We start from the raw sequence: 26,095 nt of genomic DNA on the forward strand, positions 1-26,095 counted from the left end.
AGAAGCCAACAGCATTTTCTCTGGGTTGCCTTCACCACGCTTGGCTGAGTCGGTTTTCAATGAGGCGAGATGAGCGCAGCCTCTCTTGCATGCTGCCAGCACTTGGCTATAGCACAGTGTGCCGCAGGAACATCTCCTATTAACCTACATTTACATGAAAAGCATCGTTCTATTCATGGATTTCCACTTTGCGTTGGGGACTCAGTTTCTTTAAGTTGGTGTGTGGCCCTAAGGAATCCCACCTTACACAAGTGCCTCTCCCAAAGGCTAAAATCCCAATTATACTCTCCTCTTTATGTGGTACCAGGTCACAACTTCAGAAATAGATGCAGAATGAATGCAGCATGCTGAAGAGAATGGCCTTTTGAAGCAAATGTTAGTATGTCTTCAACCAAAGACTCCCACATACAGGGATAAACATTCAGATATTTCAACTCAAATGCTCAAAATTTTAAAAATAAATGCTTTGTAGGATTCATAGTAATGTAATTAGGCACATGTAACCCCTCTCTGCCATCCCGCCTAATGATAATTGCTCTCTTTGTATAATATTTGCAGAAGACTGATTGGGAGGTCGCCATCAAGAGTATTAACAAAAAGAATCTCTCCAAATCTCAGATTCTGCTTGGCAAAGAAATCAAAATTTTAAAGGTGAGTTGTTCTTTTTTTTTTTTTTTAAAGGAATTAATACTTAAAGGAAATACTTTTGTATTAATAATAATTTGTAAAAGTGACAGCAAAAACATTTATAATGTTACAAAAGATATCTATTATTTTTTTAAAACTTCCTATTCATCAAAGAATCCAGAATCAAAAATGTGTCACAATTTCCACAAAAATATTAAGCTGTTTAAACAGTTTATTACTAAAAATATTAAATGTTTATTGAGCACCAAATCAGCATATAATAATGATTTCTTAAAAATCATGTGACACTGAAGACTGGAGTAATGGCTGCTGAAAATTCAGCTTTGCCATCACAGGAATAAATTAAATTTTAAGGTATTTTAAGTGTTAATAATATTTAATAATATTACTACTTTAAAACTGTTTTTTGATCAAATAAATGCAGCCTTGGTGAGCATTAGAGACCTCTTTTAAAAACGTAAAAAAACCTAAACCCAAACTTTTGAACATAGTGTGTTATTTTTACAATTATTATTTATTATATTTGCAATATTTAAAGTTTTATTTTATGTATATGTCTTATATTATTATATTTACATATTTATTTTATTATTATACTATTTGTTATAATGCCACAATATTTATAGACAGCGTTTTTTGTTTTGTTTACAGGAACTCCAACATGAGAACATTGTGGCGCTCTATGATGTACAGGTAATGGCGCTTTTACTCATTTATTGCTATAATCTCTGAATGCTTTGTCCCCAAAAACTCTGAGCAGAGATCCCTAGAGCTGTTAGTGCTGTGCTACTATCCACTAAGAGCTGTGAGGGCCTGCGGGACTGGCCCAGTTCTTATATAACACCACCATTCACATGACCTATCCTAGACTAAGCCTCGCTGTACATTGCATGACCTCTCTTTGAGAATATCGCACACATTTTTCTCTAATGCTTAAATGTCATTAGAGCGGACGTTAATTGTAATTATATAAACATTAATGCGAACATACATCATGTGCAGCCCTTTGTAAGTTGCACATTAGAGAATGTCACTGGCCAGAAGGAAATAAGATCATTTTGCAGCATCCTTTGGGCTGAATGCTGCATACTATGCTGAAAATGTCAGAAGTCAGCCCGTTTTGTTAGCAAGCTAATTCATCCATCAATACCCAGCCTTCTTACTTTTTGCATCCCACAAGCAGGCTCATATAGAGGGAGGGTTTGCCTCCTTTGGAATAGTGTGGGCTGTTTAAGCGCCATTTCATTGGCCCAACCCCTCGGCTGACAGAGCAGGCACTGTTCTGAAAGGACGTTGACGTCTACGGCAGGATCAAGGGCGAAAAGCTGTGGGTTTAATTATGGCTGTTATGATTCAGTCACCTATACACCTTTGACATGTAATGCTTCCCAGTATAGTGAAGAGAGTCGTTAAATATCCTGCTCTTCCCACGCAGAATGCTTATATAACACTTCCGCCCGACACAGACCTGCAGGACCCCTCATCCTTCAGTTAAGCATCAGTTTTTGTGCTGAACACTGCAAGATTTTTGGTCCACTCCAGGAAGACAGAGAAGAAGAGTGATTTCATGTGTAATTGATCTCTCCTGCAAGGGCAGATAGGTCTGAGTGCACTACAAGCTGTTTACATTCATCTCACTGATCTTTCGTGAAGATACACTGTTTATCTCCATCGAAGGACTTTTTTTAGTTGGTGTGAGAAGTTATAGTATTTTGTCTCGGCTGTGACAATACCAAACTCTGTCCCACTAGGCCCGAGGTGTGTTTTTCCTCCCTCTGCTGAAATGGAGAAGTAGGTGTCAGTGGTGACGTACTGTAGCTGTTCATCAGCTGTTTTTGGAGACTCACATGCAGTGTCGCTCATTCCGTCAGGCGACCATAAATACATTTGTGCAACACTGAGATCTGCTTCCTGTTCTCTCCTGCTTTCTAAATCACGCGGTCAGTTCATCTTAATTTACCCTGGAAGATTCAAGTCATTCCACCCCACCATATTTCAGCTGTTCTTCTGCCAGGAAAAGACACAGATATCTGAATCAAAACATCACTCACATGGGCTTGCGCAGGGAGGCATTTGAATAGTATTTAGATCAGAAATGATATGCGGCCAATCCGGCCATGAACATAACCTACGTACTCTGTGAACACATATTGTTCTGAAATGTGCATGTAATCCATAAGTTAATGCAAGCACACATTGCCACAAGGTGCTCTATAGTTGGCGTTTAATGACAAAATTAACATTTCATAATATACTATTTTATCTAAATTAAAAATAAAAATCAAGAATAAAAAAATAAATGCTACAAGGTATACGTATAATGTATATAATGAAAATGCATATTTTTATTTTATAAAGATTACATTTAAAAGTGTTATTAAATTATTAGTGTTTTTAAATGTTAAGTGAGCGTTAGATGATGCAATGATTTAAATCTCATTATAAATATCCAATAACCAATATGTTACCTATATACATGTAGATATATAGATACACATCCATGCAATATTAAGCATTTATAGAAAGATAGATACGTGGTACTGATACATATATATAATATATAGATATATAATGTAATGCTTATATATATATATATATATATATTGCTTCAGTCTGGCTTCAGTCTGGCACTTTTTTAGTCAGTGAAAAGGAAAACAGAATCATTTTTCAGTTTATACTACTTGTTATTATAACATTTTTTTGTATAATAGCTGCAATTATACTAAATACTTTTCCAATTATACCAAAGTACTTAATTCCCCAGCGGCAGTCGCATTCTTCTTTGTGGCGTTCTTGTTTAATGTTTGCAAAATTAGTTTGGATGTCTAACTAATATAGTTATTCCTCCTTGATTTAATGAACTCACTATCACTTTGCAGATCTGTCTCTCTCACAATAGTAAGACACTGTAAATACAAAGCAAGTGGATACCTGCTTGATTGCTCCTCAAATGAAATAAATGGAGTTTACCTCAGCGGTAGGCCTGGGCGATAAAATGGTATCAATATTTATCGACGGTACACCTTCTTCAATATCGATATAAAAAATGTTCGATATAGCGCTAAAAAAATTCTATTGCTTTTTGTTTTAAAAAAAGGTTATAAAAATTTAAATAATTATCGATACCGAACGATATGAAACATTATATCATTGATCATTTTTTTAGCTATATCGCCCAGCCCTACTCAGCGGGCACAGAGAGCGGTATACTACAGAAGAGCGTGACCTTTCTTCAGCACACTTCTCCTGATGGCAGCACGGAGCCCTGGGGAATATCGATGGTGCTCCCTTCCAAGCCCAATTACGCTACCATGGACTGTTTACAATCCACTGTCATTAAAGATGTTAGGAGGAAATATATTGTTTTTTTTTACCCAGCCAGAGGTGTCTAGTTAAAGCATAGCAACAGGGAGCACTTGCCCTTTCATATGTAAACTGTGCCGAGAGAGGTGACCCTCAGATCCCACTACGCCACATGGAGCATATGCAGTGCAGTAGCGCAACAGGCCAGACCTGCAGCTCCGATAACGATCTCATCCCACATGATGAAGAAGTGTGAATGGAGGCTGCTTGTGATTAATGCCAACGTCAGTGCCAGTTCACACATGCATGCTTGCTTAGAGCGCCTACACATGATGTTGAAGCGTTATTGAGCTTTTCCTCAATGGGGATCTGTACTGATGGAGCTGAAGATATCTCTGCAGCCGTTTTAATTACAGGCTTGCAGCGAGAGCTGAGCAGCTCCAGTCGAGCGCTATTCAGCAATGTCCCTGCTCTGACAGAGGGAGGCTGGAGACCTGCTGTAATAACAGGGTGGTGATTCTTCTTCTGCCTGACATGGGTGTGCTTGTGCTTTGCCTTTAAAGGGATAGTTCACCCAACTACTCACCCTTGTGTAGGGCTGCACAGTTAATCAAAATAAAACCAAAATTGCGATATGAATTTTTGCTATTATGAAATCGCAAAGGCTACAATTTAATTAAAGAAATATATGTCCTGCATGTTTCAGAATAAAGCATGCCACTGTTTTTTTTACATGCAAACAGCTGATGATCCGGTGTTTTCAGTGCTTCAGAGCAGATCAGTTTGTAATAAATGCTGCTCCACATGAGTTTATCTCTGAATGTACTATAAGTGTACCTCGCTTATATTGCACTGTGGAATGCAACATGCACCAACCAGTACTTTTAAACTGGCTGTTGTCAACAAAAGAGAAACTTTCTTAAATATTCTCTGTTTTATTTTTTACAGTAGGTTTTTAAATATTACAACAGTAATATTTCTTATGTAGTTTAATATTTTTATTTTTATTTAAAAAATGTTGAGCTTCAGGTTTGCTGTGCTTGTTTGTAGGGCTGCACAATTGAGTTAAATTTGTTTTGATTATATATCAACATAACTATAAAATAATAACAAGAACAACAAGAAAAATTATTATTGCTATTATTTTATAGTCATATTGATAGAAAATATACATTTTGGAAAATCTTAATATTAACTTAAAAAAATGCTTTTTAATTCTCATTTGCAATTTTTATAAGAATTTTGTTTTCTTTTTCCCGATATTGTGCAGCCCTACCCTCACCCTTCTGACATTCTGAACCTTTGTTTTCTTTATGTTTTGCATTGAAAGTCAGTGGGGTCCAGTGTTGTTTTGGACACCACACATTTTCATTGTATGGACAAAATCAGTTGAAACACTCTTCAAACTGTCCCTAGAAGAAGCAGAGAAGTGCTGTTCAGGTGGGCAAAAAGCATGTACATTTGTAAGGAGAGGGAAACTGATAAGGAAATAAAAGGGATGTAAGCATTCTGGCTATTTGGAAACATAAAGTGGGAGGGGGCAGTGGGTGGAGTTTTGAGGTTGGATGGGAGGAGTCAGACTTGTTTATGAGTCACATATGCATGAGACAGTCGAATATGTCAAAACAAATCTTGAACTTCCTGTTAGAGAACAGCGTGTCCCAGTGGAGGATGGACTGACTTGTTGTCTTCAGTTTTCTGAGAAGGAGGGGAGGGATGATTTCAAATGAAGACAATGAGCAGTGAGTGTTGTGTGCAAGGAAAGAAAGAAATACAGCCTGGGAACATCTGGAACCTGTTAATGTTTTCTTCGAGAGCTGCCTGCAAGAACTAATAACTGTTCGGCTAATAAGTTGTGTTCACAATGTAGAATAATACTTTTTGCCATTTAGCGATTAATCCATTAATTCACCTAATAGTGTAGTGGTGCTCTCTAAATGTCCACCCTCATTTCTTTCCACCAACATGTCAACAAGTGTAGGTTGTCTGTTTATTTACCAGCCCTTCATGGGCTGTAGACCCAAGAAAATATGTTTATTTGTGTCTTTATCTCTTTCTTTATCTTAAAACTGTAAGGTTCATGGCCTTGCCCCTGGCAATATGATGTGCTGTTGTTCTTCACTGCCTGTTCCTTCTGATAACCATCGTCTAGTGCAGTGTTTCCCAACCGGGGTGCCGCATGTCGAGAGTAGGGGTGCCGTGTAAAAAATCCTTTTTTAATATTTTTAAATTGCTAAAATGTTCAAAAAAGCATCTATTATGTCATTCAGAGCTCCAGGGACATTGCTTTAGAAACATTCTCATATAAAAGGACAATCTAGGCTCAAGACACCTCAAGTATTCATTACAGCCCTAGAATGTTGTGTTCCCTCATCATGTAGATTACTAGAAACCGGTTGAGTTTCTAAGAAGAACACATCCATCTCTCACAGTTGGTCACACATGTGGTGTTTTTCAAATATTCCTAGAATTTAAACCCATGCTTTGGCTGGTTTCCACCTTATGTAAGCCAGCATGTCTAGTTATGATGCAATACTCTCACTGCCTGGCTGGACCGTGCTTTTGACTTCATGTCATGCCTTCCAATGTTTTGAAGGTTGTGTTAGCTCTGGAGATATGATTGGAACGCAGCTCTGGAATTTCATAGTTTGAGTTTGTTTTTCAACGGTGCTTTGTTGTAGGGTTGACCTGATACTGAAATTTGTCTTCCGTAAGATTTCTGATTTAGTGATGCACCAAAATTAATTTTTTTCAACAACACCAAAATTAAAATTTTCATTGAGGTAAAAACTGAAAAAAATGGTTTGGTTAATAAATTGGGTATTTGAACGCATTATGCTCTTCAGAGTATCTTGTTCTCAGGTGATAAATTAAACCAGTGATAGTCAAAATCTTAGGCAACGAGATGCCTTTTTATATTTCAGCTGAACAAATTTTACATATTGCTACTCTAGCATTATTTTTGGTCAGGGTAAAGTGAGTCATGTTTCTTAGTGACATGTTTTCCTGTTTTATCTTACAAAATAGGCATTGACAATCAAAATGCGCCATTGGAAAAGCGCTAAATGTCACTGTTTCAGTCATTGGTTTGAGCTATTCAATACTATTTAGGCTACGTCCACACGAAGCCAGAGCTTTCCCTATCCGATCTTTTTTTCCCCCTCATCTCAAGAAATATCTGCGTCCACACGAAACCACAAAAACGATGTAGTATACATGCCAGACCAGTATGTGGCGCTGTAATTCTGCCACAGAGATACAATACAGCTAAACGCGTCTCCGTGTGGACGGGGCCTTAGTCTGAAACCCAAAAATTTGTTGTTATTGTTGTTGAAATTTCGATGTAACAATCTGTTGTCAACTAAATTTTTTCAAAATTGCTGAGAGTGGCTGGTTACCTCTCCATGGCTGATTATTCTCTCCATTTATATATCCAGTTATGCTTCCCAGCTACCTAATATGCTAACTAGCTGTAAATGCATAGTAACTAACGTTACATGTCCCGCAGAAGTAGCAGCACATTGTTCTGAGGCACTGAAAGTTTCAAAATGATAGATAAATGGGTATTGTCCAGTGTTTGGTAACTGAACTGTGGGGAAGTCGTGGCCTAATGGTTAGAGAGTCGGACTCGTAACCCAAAGGTTGCGGGTTCGAGTCTCGTACCGGCAGGGATTGTAGGTGGGGGGAGTGAATGTACAGCGTTCTCCCACCTTCAATACCACGACTGAGGTGCCCTTGAGCAAGGCACCGAACCCCCAACTGCTCCCCGGGCGCCGCAGCAAAAATGGCTGCCCACTGCTCCGGGAATGTGTTCACGGTGTGTGTGTTCACTGCTGTGTGTGTGCACTTAGGATGGGATAAATGCAGAGCACTAATTCCGAGTATGGGTCACCATACTTGGCCACATGTCACGTCACTTTTAACTATTTTTTTTATCCTTGTTTATCCTTGCTTAGGCCAAGTGGAATCTCATTTCTTGCCAAGAAGCAAGGAAAAAATTGCAAGGAGGAGATCAGGGCAGCACTTGTTTTTCTTTTCCTGCCCACACTTGGTCAACGGTTCCTTTTGCACCTCTCATCAAATGGCTCATGTGTTTGTTTGTGCATATCATGTTCAGGGCCATTTGGCTTCAGATGAAGTCACAGATGAAGAGGTCAAGTTTAAGAAATGACTGATATGTGATGGCGAAGTTAATGACGTCCTTGAGTTGATCAGCCCCTCCACCCTAGCCGGAGCTGCTCCATTTCCTTTCTCCTTCCCATCCCCCATCACTGCCATCTCAAATGAGCCCGTTATGCAAACAGACTGACAACCAGTGGTAGTGCCCCTTGTAGGCCCTGTACTGCATTCATCCCAGATCCCATAAACGGATCTACAGTGGAACTGGGGAGGTGGGCTTTCCTGGGATCAGATTACAAAAGGAGGTATCTGTTTGCAGAATGCAGATCCAGCCAAGTCATGAGTCCATGAGCTACTCATAAATTTAGATTCAAGTTTACAAAAACAAACACTTTTTTTTTTCTTGGGAATAACATGGATTAGGGATGCACCAATATTAAAATTGTGGCTGATACTGATAAGTCAATAATGATTTTTGCTAAACAAGTATTAAGCCTTCAAAAGATTTAAAATATTTTATCTAAATCAAAATTAAACACCAAAAACTAAAATCAGGCCTTTTAAATGATACAGGTGATTTCAGGCATCACAACATTCAATTTGAAAATGGATATTAATTTTGAGATTTGCAAGATTATGTTTATCTGTTATTAAATTATTAGTGTTATTATTAATAGTGATGCACCAAAATTAAATGTTACCAAAACACTGAAACCAAATTAAAGTTTTCATTTAACCAAAACCAAAAAGTTTCTGTAATTAAATTTGGGTAACTGAGCTTGTATGTTGTTCAGTGTGTCATGTTCTCAGGTGATATTCTAAACCAGTAAAAACCCAGTAAAACTAGCCACCTCTCGATATTTCAGCCAAGCAAATTTTCCATATTGCTACTCTAACATAATTTTTAGTCACAGATGTTGCATATCTATGTTGTGTGTAGGAAATAGACACTGATTCGTCTTTGCAGAAGCGCTAATTAAATGTCAATAATTTTGGCTCTCCAAAAGTATTTTGGCCAAAATCAAACTTTTTTAATTTTGTTTTGCTGTTTTGGTCAAAAAATTTTAGATTGTGAAATTTCAGTGTATCACTAGTTATTAAAGAATAACTTTAAGTGAGTTTTACATGATGGCAAAGGTAACGCAAATGTGAAAATAAGGGGAATTAGCAAAAAAAAAATGCAGTCTCTGCAGTCCTGCAGAGTTCAGCTCCAACCATAATCAAACACACCTGAACAAGCTAATCAATGTCTTCAGGATTACTAAGGCTATAGGCAGGTGAGTTTTGTTTTCAGGGTTGGAGCTGAACTCTGCAGGACTGCGGCTCTCTAGGACCGAACTTGCCTACCCCTGGTTTAGACCAATAATAGATAATGCTACTAATATACTACACATCCCTAACATGCACCAACAAATATAAAAAAAATAAATTCACAAGACTGAAATAAATAGTCAGTTTTGATGTAATTTTGACTTTAAGGATCCTGTCATTTTTAAAACGTTTAAATGAGTAGTAGAGATTTTGAATATTCAGTCATCTTGAATCAATGGGTGAGGTATTGAGATATAGTGAGGAGGAACGAGATGTAATGTGGGCAAATGGAGTGTTGACCGCTATGACCAACTCTTCCCACACACACTCTCCACAGGCAACCACTTGTGAGCAGCACATAAAATGGCGAGCTTTCCTTGTTAATGGACCAGTCCATCACAACTGCATTAATGGGCTGCCAACATCAATTCACCGAAAGAATCATAAAACCTTCAGAGACGGTGAAGGAAGCTCTGTAGATTGGTGGCTTGTCTTGTTTACTGTAACAACCAACTTACTAGAAAAAAACCAAGGGCCTCGTGTTTTTTATTTGGCCAGTATTCAGCGTCTAATTCCTTAAGTATTGACACAGCAACCCTAATAGCTGTTATGAGGCTAGTGTGTCTAAACGGTTTCAACAACATGAGGTTTGCATGCTGGGATTTGAAACGTGAGTCGTCTTCACTTATGCACGTGTCTGGATTTCCACAACCACCTGCTTGCTGGAGGATATGGCCGTTGATGGATGTTTGCTGTTATGGGCTGTTTCTGAGTAAAACTATGTCTTGTCTTCTTTTTCTTTCAGGAAACGCCAAGTTCTGTATTTCTGGTTATGGAGGTGAGTATAAAGCATGTATTGGACCCCCCCCGCCCCATCTCTCCCTCTCTCTTGCTTCTCATTTCCACATGCTCTTGTTTTTGTCATGAGGCCACAGTGCACCTAATGTTTCATGGCTATGCTTTCTAGTATTGCCCAACACTGCAGGCTCTGAAGGAGAAACAAACACATGAAGAGGCCAAACTAAAAATATCCGTTCAGGGAAAGCTGCTCTCAAAAACAATTTCAAGAGCTTTAGTATCAACTATCTTTAGTATGTAATATCAATCCAACACTTCTGATGTATGTACCTTTTGATAATGTAACCTGCTGGCTTTCTGAGTATTGTTTATTGGCCCCTGTCTGTGTGACCTGAGAGGGTGTTTGCAGCTAGAGTTTGGCACAAACAGGCCCTCAACACCAGAGCCAGTCACACTTAGTACAAACTGATGCAATTTGCTCTTCGTGCATGCTCATATATCCAAGTTCTTAGATTTCCTGTAGATTAAACAGTAAAGCATGATGCTAGCAAGGTCATGGGTTCAGTTCCCAGGGAATGAATGAACTGTATGCAATGTTAGTAGCTTTGGATAAGAGCATTTCCTAAATGTATGTAAATAGAAAACGTTACTTGAAATAAAATTTAAAAAAAATTCACAACTTGCTCCAGAAAAAAAAAATTAATTGCCTTGTGACTAAAAATGATTTACAAGACAACATTTCTCATTTTTATTTGGTTTAACTTGATATACTAAAATAACTAAACTTGAAATAATCTATAAAAACTCTCTAGACACTTAAAAAATGAAAAAAAAAAAAACATGCAACAAGTTGACTAAAACTATTGTTTCCCATACATTGATTTATTTGTGGCGCCTGCCACAATATCAAAATTGACCACCACAAATAGATTTTTGTGACTTTGTTGAATAAACATGAGCACTGCACGTTTCAAAATCGAAACCCGGTGCGGGTGTTTTTATATCACTGTATTTCTGAAGGAAACTGACTGTCTTCAGAAAATTTTGGATGTCATTTTCATTTCATCTTGCATGTAATGTCTGATAAAGCAGCGTTTGTGAGCGGAGTGCTGCTTTGTGAACAGCCGTTACCGGGGAAACCTCTATTTCTCCCGCTCTAAGCGCCACCTTCTGGCAGAGAATGAATTTGCATATATATGCCGCCACAAATAGAGCTAAGTCTGTGGGAAACACAATCTGCTCTGAAATATTTTATCAGTTAAAAAAATGGCTCTTTTTTTTTTTTTTACTTCTATAGAATAAAACTTGCTTGCAAGCCAGATGCAAAATTTGTCAAATGTTTTTTTAAGTCTTCAATAAAAGGTCCTGATGTTCAGTCAGAAGTCCCATAATACTGCATCACTTCATTAGATTCATTGATGTGTGTCACTACACCACCCCGTCCTCCTGCAGCCCATGAAATATCCAGTCCTCGAACCTCAAAGTTTTTTTTTTTTTCCATATTGATTTTAAAGTTGAGTTTTATTTTCTCTGTTTTTTTTCCCTCTTCAAGTACTGCAATGGAGGAGACCTGGCAGACTATTTGCAAGGTAAGCAGCTTGTGAGGTAAACACATCATTTGGTCAGGAGTCTCAAGTTAAAAGCGCATTTTAGGGAAGTCCGCCTATAAATGGGTTTCTTTGCATATTAAATAGGGATAGGAGACAGTTTCTTTCTCAGTGAGCCAGAGTTGAAGTATTTGTCTCCAGGGTTCAATCTTAAAGCGCACTTCCCTCCAACACTCTCAGAGAGCCACTACTGTCTCCATTATCATATATATTTAAAGCTTTGCCCACATACAGGTGCATCTCAATAAATTAGAATGTCGTGGAAAAGTTATTTTTTTTTTTATTGGTCTTATGACGTATTCTAATTTGTTGGGATAGTGAATTGGTGGGTTTTTGTTAAATGTGAGCCAAAATCATCACAATTAAAAGAACCAAAGACTTAAACTACTTCAGTCAGTGTGCATTGAATTTATTTAATACACGAGTTTCACAATTTGAGTTGAATTACTGAAATAAATGAACTTTTCCACGACATTCTAATTTATTGAGATGCACCTGTACTCATTGTGAATTAACTGTGAAGTCTGTTGTTTGGTGTTTACGAACAGTCTTCGTTCTGCCAAAGGAATCTGATTGGTCTATAAACCATGTTTTCACTGAATGTGTGACACAGAGGGCATAATGGAGATGACTTAGGTGCCGTTTACTTAGTGCGTGTGATGTTGGCTGGATTGTTACCCCTTGTTATGTTCAGGTGGAGTGTTATCTTTGTTTAACCATGATGGATGACAGAGTACAGCACGTCTCGGCCTCTCACACTTCTCCCCCTGTATAATTATGCAACCGTTCCTTAGTTATACAAGCTCACCACTACGCCAGTCACTGTGTTTTGGGATCAGTACGAGATTCATTGTGATCATAATTGCTTTGTTTACAGAGCAGATTGGGTGAAGGGAATCCTCTTAACAGCTCAGTGGATTACACCAGTTTTGCTCTAACGGGGGACCTGGAGCGACATCACTCCATGTAAAACCCCTGAGAAGCTTCTGATTTTAACATGACTGTGATGGTCTTGGATTAGCTCAGTGTAGTGGACATTCTTATCTAAAGGGATAGTTCATCCAAAACTAATTCTGATATTATTACTCACCCTCAAAGTGCTCAACAATAAGGATGGCCTGTTGGCCGGGGCAAGAGAGAGAGTGATTCGTGCCAGAACTGTAACTTTGACCTATTTGGCAAGCACTGTATTTTAATTTTTGTGCATTGCAAACTTAAACATTTGGAATTCTGCTTGTCAACCTTTTATCTATTAGTAAGAATGGGTTGAAAACTAATCAGTAATGTTTTGGTGTGTATTCCATTTTCCAATTTATTGGAGTTTCCTGTGTGGTTATAATTACTGTATGATTTATAGGTTTTATTGCATATTTTCTTTGTAAAGAAAACTACATTTGATGGAAATTTTAATTTGTGTGTGGAAAATGTTTGTATTTTTGTAAATGAATGTCAAAATAAAGGTAAAAAAAACAACTACATTTAAACGAGAACTTTACAATTAAAAATGTAAATATGATATTATTAGTTTAAATACATTAAATATTACATTTATAAGTGTTGTGTTGGGCCACTGGAAATGTTGGCTGGAACTACTGGCCCAGCTGGGTGTGGTGAAAAATCATGGAAATTAATCAAATCTTACAAGGTCAAGACTTTTCAATAGTTCTACAATATTTCTTTGGCTATAAATGACTCGTTGCTATAATTGGCTATAATGAATCGTCTTATCCCTTTAAAGGTGTGGTCACCTTAGCAAAATCTCAGCCGTTTCAGCAGAAAAGATCCATTGCCTGTAGTCAGTAGTCTAGTGATGTATGAAGCACAGCTCACACAGAAGTCACTTTCAAACCAAGCTGCTTTCTGTTGGTCATCACAGTGAATTTGTTAAAGAAAACTACATTTGATGGAAATTTAAATTTGTGTGTGGAAAATGTTTGTATTTTTGTAAATGAATGTCAAAATAAAGGTAAAAAAAACAACTAAATTTAAACGAGAACTTTACAATTAAAAATGTAAATATGATATTATTAGTTTAAATACATTAAATATTACATTTATAAGTGTTGTGTTGGGCCACTGGAAATGTTGGCTGGAACTACTGGCCCAGCTGGGTGTGGTGAAAAATCATGGAAATTAATCAAATCTTACAAGGTCAAGACTTTTCAATAGTTCTACAATATTTCTTTGGCTATAAATGACTCGTTGCTATAATTGGCTATAATGAATCGTCTTATCCCTTTAAAGGTGTGGTCACCTTAGCAAAATCTCAGCCGTTTCAGCAGAAAAGATCCATTGCCTGTAGTCAGTAGTCTAGTGATGTATGAAGCACAGCTCACACAGAAGTCACTTTCAAACCAAGCTGCTTTCTGTTGGTCATCACAGTGAATTTGTGACCACCTTGCATGTGCAGTGCAAAAGCTGCATGGGGAAATCTTTCACCCTCACACAAAATTTCCAATCACTTGGATTCCTATTGAAATGACTGGATTTCATCTGAGAAAACTTGCCAAACAACAGTAAATGTGAAAAAAAGTTTTGCTCCTCAAAACTAGTGAATCTGAGGCTTCTTGACACTTGAAGCCAATTGGTTTTCAGGAAATGTCCTGTTTAGAAGCATTGTGTGATGTAAGCAGTCATACCATCTGCAAGGGTAAATGAGGTTTTTATAGAATGTCTTAATGGATCTTATAGCCATGATACTCAGCAGTACAATGTCTTTGCTCTTCAGCCAAGGGTACTTTGCGAGAGGAGACACTGAGGGTCTTTCTACAGCAGATTGCAGCAGCCATGCGCATTCTCAACAGCAAGGGGATCATTCACAGAGACCTCAAACCTCAGAACATCCTGCTGTCCTACACGGGCCGCAAGAAGTCCAGCATCAACGGCATACGCATCAAGATTGGTAACACTCTCCCCAATTATTTATTGCTAATATTATGTGCTATACAGTATAATATATCTACAGTAAAAGTGAAATGTCTAAAACCACATTACAAATCTGGGATCCAAAATTGAACTTAAAACTGGAAATAAATATCTCAGGGTGTTTGTAGTCCACCGTATATGTACCCAATCTTTCATACCTAACAGTCTATTTAATACCTTCATACACTTTCCACCCTCTGATCTCTCACACAGCCAGTTCTTTGTTTCCATTGTCTCAGTCTGTGCAGAAGTTACAAGTCGTGACTCTCAGACAGCAGCATGATGCTATTAATAACACCGGTGCTCTCTTTGTTTTACAGCTGACTTTGGTTTTGCAAGATATCTCCAGAGCAACATGATGGCGGCCACATTATGTGGATCCCCAATGTACATGGTCAGTAGCCACTGGCTGAATTCTGTCTTCACAGTCTCAGATTTGTGAAATATAGCAGCCACGTGAGACATTGGCAGCATTATGTTCTATTCTGTCATCTCCCTCCACAGGCTCCAGAGGTGATCATGTCCCAGAACTATGATGCCAAAGCTGACCTGTGGAGCATTGGGACTGTCATTTATCAGTGCCTCGTGGGAAAGCCGCCTTTCCAGGTGAGGTTCATGACGTTGAAGTTAAAAGTCATATAGCTAATGTTCTGATTTGAATACTTACTGTAAGTTTTGATGATGTTTTTACATGTTTTATGTCGTTATGTGACCAGGCTAACAGTCCACAGGACTTGAGGATGTTCTATGAGAAGAACAAGACTTTGGTGCCAAAGTAAGAGCACGGACTAAATTATTTTATTTATTTTTTTCGTTGCATTATGTGTCATAATTCTCAAGACTCTGTAGTAAAACCACAGTTGTCCCATAATGTGATTGGGGTGTTTTAGATAGTGATACCTAAATAACAGCGGTGGCCGATATAATGCTCATGTATACACTACTGTTCAAAAGTTTGGGGTCATTTAAAAAAAAAAAAAAAATTATTGTATTTGTAGAGGATGCATTAAATGGATTTAAGAAGTCAGTAAAGACTTACAAAAGATTTCTGTTTCAAATAAATGCTGTTCCTTTCATTGAAGAGTGCTGAAAAAATGTATCTCAGTTTCCACAAAAATAAAGCAGCACAGGCACAGGTTTCAATATTGATAATAATAAGAAATCAGCATATTAGAATGATTTCTGAAGGATCATGTGACACTGAAGACTGGAGTAATGATGCTGAAAATTCAGCTTTGCATCACAGAAATGAATTACATTTTAAAATATATTCAAACAGAAAACAGTTATTTAAAATTGTAATAACATTTCACAATATTACTGTAATAAAATAATCAAATAAATGCAGCCTTGATGAGCATACGAGACTTATTTTTAAAAACTTTTAAAAATCTAAACAGTACTTTATATACACAAAAAATAGCTGAAATGAAATTAACGATTTTCATAAATGTACATATTATTTACTCAAAATTCTCTGAAAAATGAAAACAGATTTTTAATTATTTTTGTAATATTTTATTATTAAGCCATTAATCCCGAAATGGCCAGTCACTGGGTGCTATTTACTAAATAACTAATGCTTTCTGTTCACAGCATCCCGCGAGAGACGTCTCCTCAACTGGAAGATCTGCTGCTGGGGCTGCTCCAGAGGAACCAGAAGGATCGGATGGATTTTGGTCAGTGTATTTCTGTTGTTGCAGTGCATTATGAAAGGATTTGCACCTTGTTGTTGTGTTTCCCTTATTGTATACTCTTCTGTCTGCAGACACTTTTTTCAGTCATCCTTTCTTGGAACCGACATCAACTATTAAAAAATGTAAGTAAGAGAGCATTTGATGAGCAAATTTGATGAGTAAGGTGTGGCTCGACACTAAAACAGCTTTTGTTTTACCCAGCATGCCCTGTGCCAGTGCCTACGTGCTCTGGCTTGGTCACAGACAGCACGTGTGGCAGCTCTCCTTCCTGTCGTTACGTCTCTCCGCCGGTAAGCACCTTACATTGTCAATGCTGAATCCACTGTCACTCCACCACAGGTGTGAGCAGCTTTCTGACTGGGGTGTTGTATGAGATGATTATGGTATTCAGAAGGGTAATGGTACTGACTCAGCTAAAGGTAATCCAGCGTTTACCTTCACCTTTGTGTTACAGTCCCTGCCAGACATGCAGACTCTCCCCGAGGACGTGTTGTCCTCTCCACCTCTCGGCCCTCCCAACTATCTGCAGCTGTCCAAGGAGTCGGGCGGCAGCACCAGCAGCAAGAACTCCTCCTGTGACACTGACGACTTTGTGCTGGTGCCCCTTATCTCTGGAGAACAGTCCTGTGAGTCACATAATGTCACCAAACACATGCCACATGCCTAGGCAGACCACAGCTGACATCTACACTGCTAAAAATCAGTATTATTTTTTGTTTTTCTGTTAAAATATTAAAACATCCTTAAAACAAGATTATTTGAGAAACAAAAAAAGTGTAATAAGCTGTTTTCATCAAATTTGTTTTGCTCTTTTGACCAGCTAATGTAATGTTATGATTCACACTTTTTTTTCTTTCATAAGAAAAGCAATATAATCCTTTTTACATGTGTGGGCATGGTTAATGTAAAATTATTGTAATCCTGAATCTAGTTTGATGTTTTATGCTGAAAAAAAAAAAACTATTGTGTTTTAAAAGCACCTAATTAAATTTATATTCTCTGAAAACAATTCACAATATTATACACAATTTTTTTTAAATAATGATATTTTAATATTAAGTATGATATTTTAAGAATGGTTTAGTATGCTTGCATATTTTACATTTGATAGAGAATATATTAATTTTAATCAATAATTTAATTTTTCTTTAATGTAAGCCTTCATTTAATCTTTTTTTTTTTTTTTTATCTAGCAACATATAAAAATATTGAAAAATACATGTAATTCAAGATATATTATTTTAATTTTGTAAGAGTGTTTAGATATGTTTTCCTGGAAAAGATGATTTCAGGGAATAAATCTTGAAATTACTTTATTTTCCTTAATAAAATGGCTAATAATTTAAGTTTATATAAATCTTACAGAATATAAAAATATAGAAACTATTCAAAAATGCATGCACTTCAGTATACAGGATTCTCTCAGTTTTGTAAGATATTAAGTTTAGAAGTATGTTTAGATCTTTTTTACTGGAAACCAAGACAAAAAATACAGAGTAAGAAAACGAAAATTTGCGGTGTGCCGTTTTTACACGTCATAACACGCACACACACTAAGCACTATATTTGAGCAGCTGCTGGAGCTGTTTGTGATGTGTGAATGTGAAGTGACAAGTGGCCAAGTATGGTGACCCATACTCGGAATTAGTGCTCTGCATTTATCCCATCCAAAGTGCACACACACAGCAGTGAACACACACCGTGAACACACACCCGGAGCAGTGGGCAGCCATTTTTGCTGCGGCGCTCGGGAAGTAGTTGGGGGTTCGGTGCCTTGCTCAAGGGCACCTCAGTCATGGTATTGAAGGTGGGAGAGAGAGCGCTGTACATTCACTCCCCTCACCTACAATCCCTGCCGGTACGAGACTAGAACCCGCAACCTTTGGGTTACGAGTCCGACTCTCTAACCATTAGGCCACGACTTCCCCTTGTGTGTGTTTTTTAGCGTATAGAGAGGCGTCAGCTGTGTCAGCGTTACGAAAGCCTTCCAGCGCTGATTACGCTCTCACACGCTGTGATTTGTTGGTGTATGTGAGACTGTGTATTTATGTAGTTCTCACGGCTTTCTTTCTTTCTCTTCTCTTCAGATGACCTTCCAATGGGGGCAGTGGGCCGCAGAGCGTCCAGTGAATTCCTTCTCTGTGGAGGGTGAGTGTGACATCGCTCACTTCACTCAAGATACGTGACAGTGCTTAAAAAGCTCAAACTTTCAACCATGCATGTTTACTTGCATCGAGCTCTGCAAATGTTAGACAAGGATTTTAGTAGGTTGACATTTATTAGTCCAAAGATACACAGTTCACAGTCAAGTCCGACATGCAGACAGAAATATTAACTCTGGGTAAATCAACTTGATCCTTTTTTGTCTGTTTGCATCATGGAAATATGGAAGTACGGATTAGTACACTGATCCGTTGGCTTTGTAGATGTGATATTTTTGGTGGCTTCCACTCGCAAGCTGTTTAATCATGGAGGTGAAGGCCAGGGTGGATTCACGGTTGTGTGAGTCTTGGTGGTATGTCTGCTGTTATTGCTGGAGAAAGCTGGTGTGGCTGAGCGAGAGGTGAATCACACAGCTGGTGAATGAGTCCTGTGGGAGCAAATGTGTGTGTTAGGTAGGTGTGGCTGACTCTGAACTTTTATAAAGAATATCTCTTTGGATTTGAGACTTTAGTCTTTGCAACTTTACAGATCTTCTTTATGCACCAAGAGCTTGTAACACTCCAAAGAGAAAGGAAAAATTGAAATCGCATCATATGACCCCTTTAAACTATTTTTACTATTTTTTATTATTGTGAAATATTATTACAATTTTAAATAACCATTTTCTACTCAAGAAACATTGCTTATTATCATTGCTGAAAACAGTTGCACTGCTTAATATTTATGTGGAAACCATGATGCATTTTATGAGGACTATTTGATCAGTAGAAAGTTAAAAAACAACATTTATTTGAAATAGAAATCTTTTGTACATTATAATACATTATAACATTATACATTATACAGTACATTTAAAAACAACATTATAAATGTCTTTAATTCAGCAAGGATAGATTAGGTTGATCAAAAGTAACAGTAAAGTATTAAAAAAAGAAAAAGAAAAATCTTATAGCCTCGTCAGTTATGTCCTGTTTGTTTTGTTGTGCCATGCTGAACTGACTCTGGGTCAAACAAAGACACAGCCTGGTTAACCATTCACGTGTAGCCCTCACTCACACTCCTCCCTCTCTCGTTACATAATCCAGGACTTTGGAGCTCAAACCACAATGCGCAGCTTCCTTTTTTCACTTTTAGCTCCCCTTCCTTCTTATCAGCCATTTGCACCCCCCTCCCCATACATGACCCAGTCATGACATCTGTGAAAAAACATTGTGTTCCTGATAGAATAAGAATAAGCTGTTTTGTTTCCTTTGTCTGAGACTGGTGACGGTAGGTGGACCCAGCATGTGTCACTGCCTGAAAGCACCGCCCATTTCTCCTCCCTCCCCCTTACTGATAGGTCAGGGCTTTGTGTTTACGTTGTAGCTCCGCCCCGTGTGGTTCGGCCATGCCCTTTGAGCAGAAACAGCTTTTGCTAAACTTATCCGACAAAGTTAGAAGCTTCTCGCACTTTACATTTAGTGATCACATGTTGAACAAGACTTAGATCGTGAGGATTTTTTAAAGGTTTTATAACATAAAAGGGTTTGGAAAAGCATTCTGACTGGTTTATTTTATGGGTTTCTCAGGCCACCGCAGCCATCCTCTGGACAGACCCCAATGGTATCACCACGAAGCGAGACCACGCCGATACCTGTACCCACACAGGTGCGAAACTACCAGCGTATCAAGCAGAACCTGTCCAGCAGCCCAACCACAACACTTTATGGCTCTCACAGGTAAGACATTCAACAACAGGAATAAATAACTCTAATGCTAACTGCTTTTAGTAGCATGTTCAAGCCATTATGGTGCAATATAAAGATCAGTGACATGATTGCTTCAGTTTTGTAAAATCATCTCACTTGTGTATCTAACTAGAGAGAATTTGCTAAGTGATTCAGTGGATTTTCTTTGGGAACAGGTGGGTTTAGGGTCTTCAGGCAGGTGGCTAGATTATGACTGTTGCACAGTCCATTATTAGTCACGCCAGACCTCAGCAGCTGCTTGGCCTACTTCATTCTGACCTGCCCTGTGTCTCAAAAAAGTGATTAAGCTCATCATGGTAGCCTTGCTGTCCGTGTGCTCAGGGCTGAGCTGGTTCACATTATCTCACCGTTAGTCAGCTCGGTCACTGTGCTGGTGAAGTAGCCCTGGGCACTGCTTCAGACCTGATTTATGAGTCAAAATTGTCTTCCAGGTGTCATTCACTGAACTATTTAACATTTCTGAGCTTATCACAGGTGACGTGATTTTTGTGTAAATAAGATTATTCATGTGTTGTTTGGGAAGGTAGGAATATTGAGAATCTCACTTTTAGCTAAAGAAAATGTCAGGAACTCCTTCCCTAAGAACTCTACAGACAGAGGATATTCTACAAATTGTGTGTCATATACAGTGGTGTAAAAAGTATCCGGACATTTAAAATATATGAATTCCTTACCATTTAAAAGTTTGGGGTTGGTGTTTTTAAAAAGAAGTCTGGCTGCATTTATTGGATCAAAAATACTGTAAAAATGGTAATATTGTGAAATATTATTACAATTTAGAATCTTTTTAATACATTTAATACAAATATTTTTTTCCAGTTTTCAGCATCATTACTCCAGTCTTCAGTGTCACATGATCCTTCAGAAATCATTCTGATTTGATGATTTGATGCTTAAGAAACAATGGTGTGCCGAAGAATATTTTTGTGGAAACCTTGATAATTTTTTTCAAGATTCTTTGATGAATAGATATGTGAAAATAACAGAATTTATTTGAAATACACATCTTTCGTAACACTGTAAGTCTTTGCTGTCAGTTTTGATCAATTTAATGCATCCTTGCTGAATAAAAGTATTAATTAAAAAACACTGTAAGTGTCAGTTTTGATCAATTTAATGCATCCTTGCTGAATAAAAGTATTAATTAAAAAATACTTAATACTGACCCCAAATTGACATCATACAACTAAATGGAAATGAAATAATATATATATTGAATTTATAAATGTCCAAATTGGCTGGTGAGTGAAAAAGTTCATTTCAATCCCTGTATGTGTGTATGGTTGTACATACACATATATGTAGTTGTTTTTTTGGTGTTTGGCTTAGTGTTATGTTAGAATCATTATTATACTCTTAGTCTTATACCTTTTGTTCTTTAATATTTTGAATTGTTTTTAGCTTTATTTTTTGTTTTTCATTTAAATGTTAAGTTTTGAAATTTTGTTGTATGCATTTGTCATTTTTATTTAATTTCTTTATTTTTAAAATGTGTATAAGTAGTATTTATAAAGTTTTAGCTTTTAGTTTTGGATCTGTTTTTAGTTGTTTTAATACTACAATTGATTGCTTCTGTTGTCCTCATTTGTAAGTCGCTTTGGATAAAAGTGTCTGCTAAATGACTAAATAAATAAATAAATAAATACATCCACTAAAATTACATCGAGACCAGATAAATGTGTAATTACTAGTTAAGAAAAGTGATGTTCATACTGAGGAAATTTTAAGGTTGTCCAGATACTACAGTATGATTTTTGGTCACAAAATGGTCACAGGTCTGGCACAGTGCGGCGCTCCAACACAAGCCCCATGGGCTTCCCTAAAATGGTGTCTGGGTCACCTAGCCCTGCAGATACAGTTCAAATGGTGGGGCGACGTCTCTCTACAGGCAGTTCCCGGCCCTACTCCCCCTCTCCACTGGGTAAGAGTCCCTGCTCTCATTCTTTTTTTTAAGTTTACTGGGAAACTGTATTTTCAAAGACTGACACGTTCTGACATGCCCATTTTATGTGCGTCTGTCTATTTCTGTATTTGTTCCCCAGTGGGCACTATTCCTGAGCAGCTCGGCCACTGCTGCTGCGGACATCCCCAGAGCCACGAGGCACGCAGTCGCAGCTCCTCAGGCGGTGAGTTTATATGAGAAATTGACATGAAAAAACCACAGCACTACTGTTTCCTCTTCAAAGTGGCACCATTAACATTCTCACAAGCCGTAGCCACAGTCGCTTCCTCCCGGTGGGTCACAGCTTGTCTGCCTTATTTAAGTCTCCATGGTTACATCTGCTCCTTATGGCTGAGAACTCAACAAGCGATCAGGAACAATGCATGTTGTTATAACAACAAACTGTGCGACCTCTGAGCTTTTGTGCAAAACCTCTTCAAATCGATAAACCTTCAAACCTGTGAACTCAATGATCATGTCTAAACAGGAGACGAACTCATGGACCCTGTTGTTTTAGACTTTCAGTTCAATTAACTTTTATGGTACAGATCTTACATACTGCAGTGCCACCTAGTGGTTGAATAATGAAGCATGTGGTGTGCCATATCAATAATATGTTAAAGGGATAGTTCACCCCACAAAAAGGTTTTGTCATTATTTACTGACCCTCATGTACATCTAAAACCCATATCACTTTGGTTAATCTTCAAAAACACAAATCAGACTCCACTTCTGTGAGTTTGTACTAAATGTGATGTGCTCTATGCATGTGCGTTGATCATTGTTTAGATGTAAATAAAAGCCTGAATTAAATTTGTTCTTCATATAAAGTGATCATATCTCTTCACAAGATTAACAGCTTGAATCATTTGGATTCATTTTTGGATATTTTAAAGGAATAGTTGACCCAAAAATTTAAATTTGCAAAAAATATAGGCCATTTAAAATGTAGCGAGTTTGTTTTTTCATTGGAACAGATTTGGAGAAATTTGCCATCAGAATGAGAGTCCAAACAGCTGATAAAAACATCACAGTAATCCACATGACTCTAGTCTATTAATTAACACCTTGTGAAGTGAAAAGCTGTGCATTTGTCTGCAGAGGGTCTATTGGTGAGCAAGTGATGTAATGCTAAATTTCTCCAAATCTGTTCTGAAATAATCTTGGATGGCCTGAGGGTAAGTAAATTTCAATTTTTTGGTGAACTATTCTTTTAAGGTTTGGTTACCTGGAATTTTATTGGAGGAACAGGACCCTCTTAGGTTTCATTAAAAATATAAAATGTATGTTTCAAAGATTAACCAAAGGCTTATGGGTTTGGAACAACATCAGGGTGAGTCAATGAGAATAGAATTGAAATTTTTGGGAGAACGATCACTTTTTTGTTTTTAAACAAGATGGACACTTTTTATGTTATAGGTTCCCCTGTGCCGTCCTCTCAATTACTGGGCACTCGTCTTCAGAGTGCGCCCACACTGACTGACATTTACCAGAACAAACAGAAGCTACACAAGCAGCTGTCTGACCCAGTTCACCCCACCGCCTCAGCCTACCCCACCAGCCACTCCCCTCAGCTTGGTCGCCCCGGCAACCTAGGTACCTCCCCAACCAAGCACCTTGGCTCCTCCCCTCGCACCTCTGACTGGTTAACAAAGTCACCGTTGCCCACCATCATCGGCTCACCCACTAAGGTAAGCTCTAGGAGTTGTCAGGTAAAAAGTGTTTCAAGTCTAGAGCTTTTGGCATTAATAATATAATTTCTTCTCATTTAGGCAACCGCTCCATTCAAAATCCCTAAAACTCAAGCCTCATGCAACCTTATGGCCCTGGCCTCTCAACAGGGTATGGCCGACAGCCCCGCCCCAGTCAAGACACTGATGGATGGGCGTGACCTCTGTGCACATCACTGCTCTGCGTATCCCAGCAGCCAACAGTCTGCACCAGAAGCCAGCAAGTCTTCCTTTGGCAGGTTGGCAAAAACTTTGTTCAGACAACATCTGATATAAGCAACAAAGTTTTAAAATATAGTATATATAGTAATATACATACACTACTGTTCAAAAGTTTGGAGTCAGTTTTTTTTTTATAAACAATTAATACTTGTATTCAGTAAGGATGCATTAAATTGATCAGAAATAATTTCATTTATATTGTTAGAAAATATTTTAGTTTCAAATAAATGCTGTTTTTTTTACTTTGTATCAGTTTCTATAAAAAATATTAAGCACATTTCAACATTCATAATAAATGTTTCTCGAGCATCAAATCAGCCTATTAGAATGATTTTTAAAGGATCACGTGACACTGAAGACTGGAGTAATGATGCTGAAAATTCAGCTCTGCCATCACAGGAATAAATGAAAATATATTAAAATAGAAAACAGTTCCATTTAAGAACATTTTGTAGTAATAATAAATTGTAATATTTCACAATCTTACTATTTTTACTGCATTTTTTATCAAATAAATAAAGAATTATTTCAAAAACATAAAAAAATATTTTTGACCTTAAACTTTTGAACTGTAGTGTATAAAAGTATTATATAGCTAATGAATTATGAACATTAATCTTTTGGGGTGTTGCATACATTGTGATAGTTTATTTAATTTTGTTTTTACCTTGACACACAGTCATGAAAATCTGCAGGGGTCCTCTCTGTGATATCATTTCCTGTTTTAGTTTTTTTTTTTCCCCTGCATGTTGGTCACACCACATGTGATTTGTCCATTTTTATAATAGATTTATAATATTTTAACAAAATGTATTATATATATTTTTAGAAGAGTAAAAGAAGATTTAATATTTTCTTCTCAATAATTTAATTATTTTAATAATAATTATTATATCAGGACAGTTGGCATTTATGACTTTATGCCCCACAAAAGTATCATAAACCAGAAATTTAAAATATGATCATCATATAAGAAATGCACTGATGCCATTGTTTGCATTTTTCATGTACAGTATATTATAATAAATTAAATAAATTATTATAATAAATTAAAAGATTTGGACAAAAAGTAAGTGCCATGTCATTGACCCCTGTGTTATAAATTCTAATTGAATTTAATAACAAGCTGAACCTGTTTATTTCCTCAGGTCTGTAAGTGCTGGCAGACTGTCTGAGCAGCCGGTACGGATCACTTTGGGAGGACAGCCGTACCAGGGCAGCACAGACAGCCTCAACACAGAGAGACCCATGGACACAGGTAGCCCCCTTTCCTTATTTTGTTATAGCTTTTTGTAAAGTCCAGTTTTTCATACCAATATTATTTTATTTCTACTAAATATAACCCCATTGACATAATTTTAACTTCTCCTGAAAGCTTCTGTCTTGCATGAAGTGTTCTGATTGGCTGCCAGTGTTTGTATGTGTTTTGTGACCCCTCTGTGTGCATCCCTCCCCAGCCCCGGCAGGGACTTGCGGTTTGGCAGCAGGTGGGGCAAGTCCCCGCACCGTTGTGTTCACGGTGGGCTCGCCCCCCAACAGCAGCACCCCACCCACCTGCAGCCATCTTGCCTCCCGCCCGCGCACCACCTCAGGTGAGGGGCCTCGTCTCATAAACCTGCCCCATTATATATATATATATTATAATAGGGATGTAACGATTCACTCAACTCAAGATTCGATACGATTCACGATACTGATTTCACGATTCGATTTTCTCACAATTTTATTTATTTTTTTTAACAAAATGAGATTTGAGACAAATTATAAATGAAAAGATGTCCTTTTATTATTGCTTGGACAAAATGCTGAACATTTCTTTGTGAAATTGAAATATAACACTATAATAATATACTAATATAGCACTTGCATATTATTGCTTTTT

General features: G+C 37.6%; 1 protein-coding gene across 3 annotated transcripts in view; it reads left to right on the forward strand.

Moving 5' to 3' along the window:
• LOC107657566 (serine/threonine-protein kinase ULK2-like) overlaps positions 1-26,095 on the forward strand; it is a 36,220-nt gene that overhangs the window by 3,770 nt on the left and 6,355 nt on the right. For 2 of the 3 annotated variants that reach the window (XM_016445711.1, XM_016445712.1), the window contains exons 2-21: positions 559-651; positions 1,300-1,341; positions 10,187-10,219; positions 11,732-11,768; positions 14,515-14,688; positions 15,032-15,105; positions 15,216-15,317; positions 15,428-15,486; positions 16,308-16,390; positions 16,480-16,530; positions 16,610-16,698; positions 16,863-17,034; positions 18,496-18,556; positions 20,140-20,289; positions 22,095-22,240; positions 22,362-22,445; positions 23,681-23,952; positions 24,034-24,230; positions 25,362-25,471; positions 25,671-25,805. In XM_016445711.1, the coding sequence (XP_016301197.1) occupies positions 559-651; positions 1,300-1,341; positions 10,187-10,219; positions 11,732-11,768; positions 14,515-14,688; positions 15,032-15,105; positions 15,216-15,317; positions 15,428-15,486; positions 16,308-16,390; positions 16,480-16,530; positions 16,610-16,698; positions 16,863-17,034; positions 18,496-18,556; positions 20,140-20,289; positions 22,095-22,240; positions 22,362-22,445; positions 23,681-23,952; positions 24,034-24,230; positions 25,362-25,471; positions 25,671-25,805 (2,164 nt within the window). The remainder of the gene's footprint in view (positions 1-558; positions 652-1,299; positions 1,342-10,186; positions 10,220-11,731; positions 11,769-14,514; positions 14,689-15,031; positions 15,106-15,215; positions 15,318-15,427; positions 15,487-16,307; positions 16,391-16,479; positions 16,531-16,609; positions 16,699-16,862; positions 17,035-18,495; positions 18,557-20,139; positions 20,290-22,094; positions 22,241-22,361; positions 22,446-23,680; positions 23,953-24,033; positions 24,231-25,361; positions 25,472-25,670; positions 25,806-26,095) is intronic. The other variant, XM_016445713.1, reaches the window with a different exon arrangement.

The sequence above is a fragment of the Sinocyclocheilus anshuiensis genome, unplaced genomic scaffold (genome assembly GCF_001515605.1).
Source record: "Sinocyclocheilus anshuiensis isolate Anshui unplaced genomic scaffold, SAMN03320099.WGS_v1.1 scaffold255, whole genome shotgun sequence".
Lineage (NCBI taxonomy): Eukaryota > Metazoa > Chordata > Actinopteri > Cypriniformes > Cyprinidae > Sinocyclocheilus > Sinocyclocheilus anshuiensis.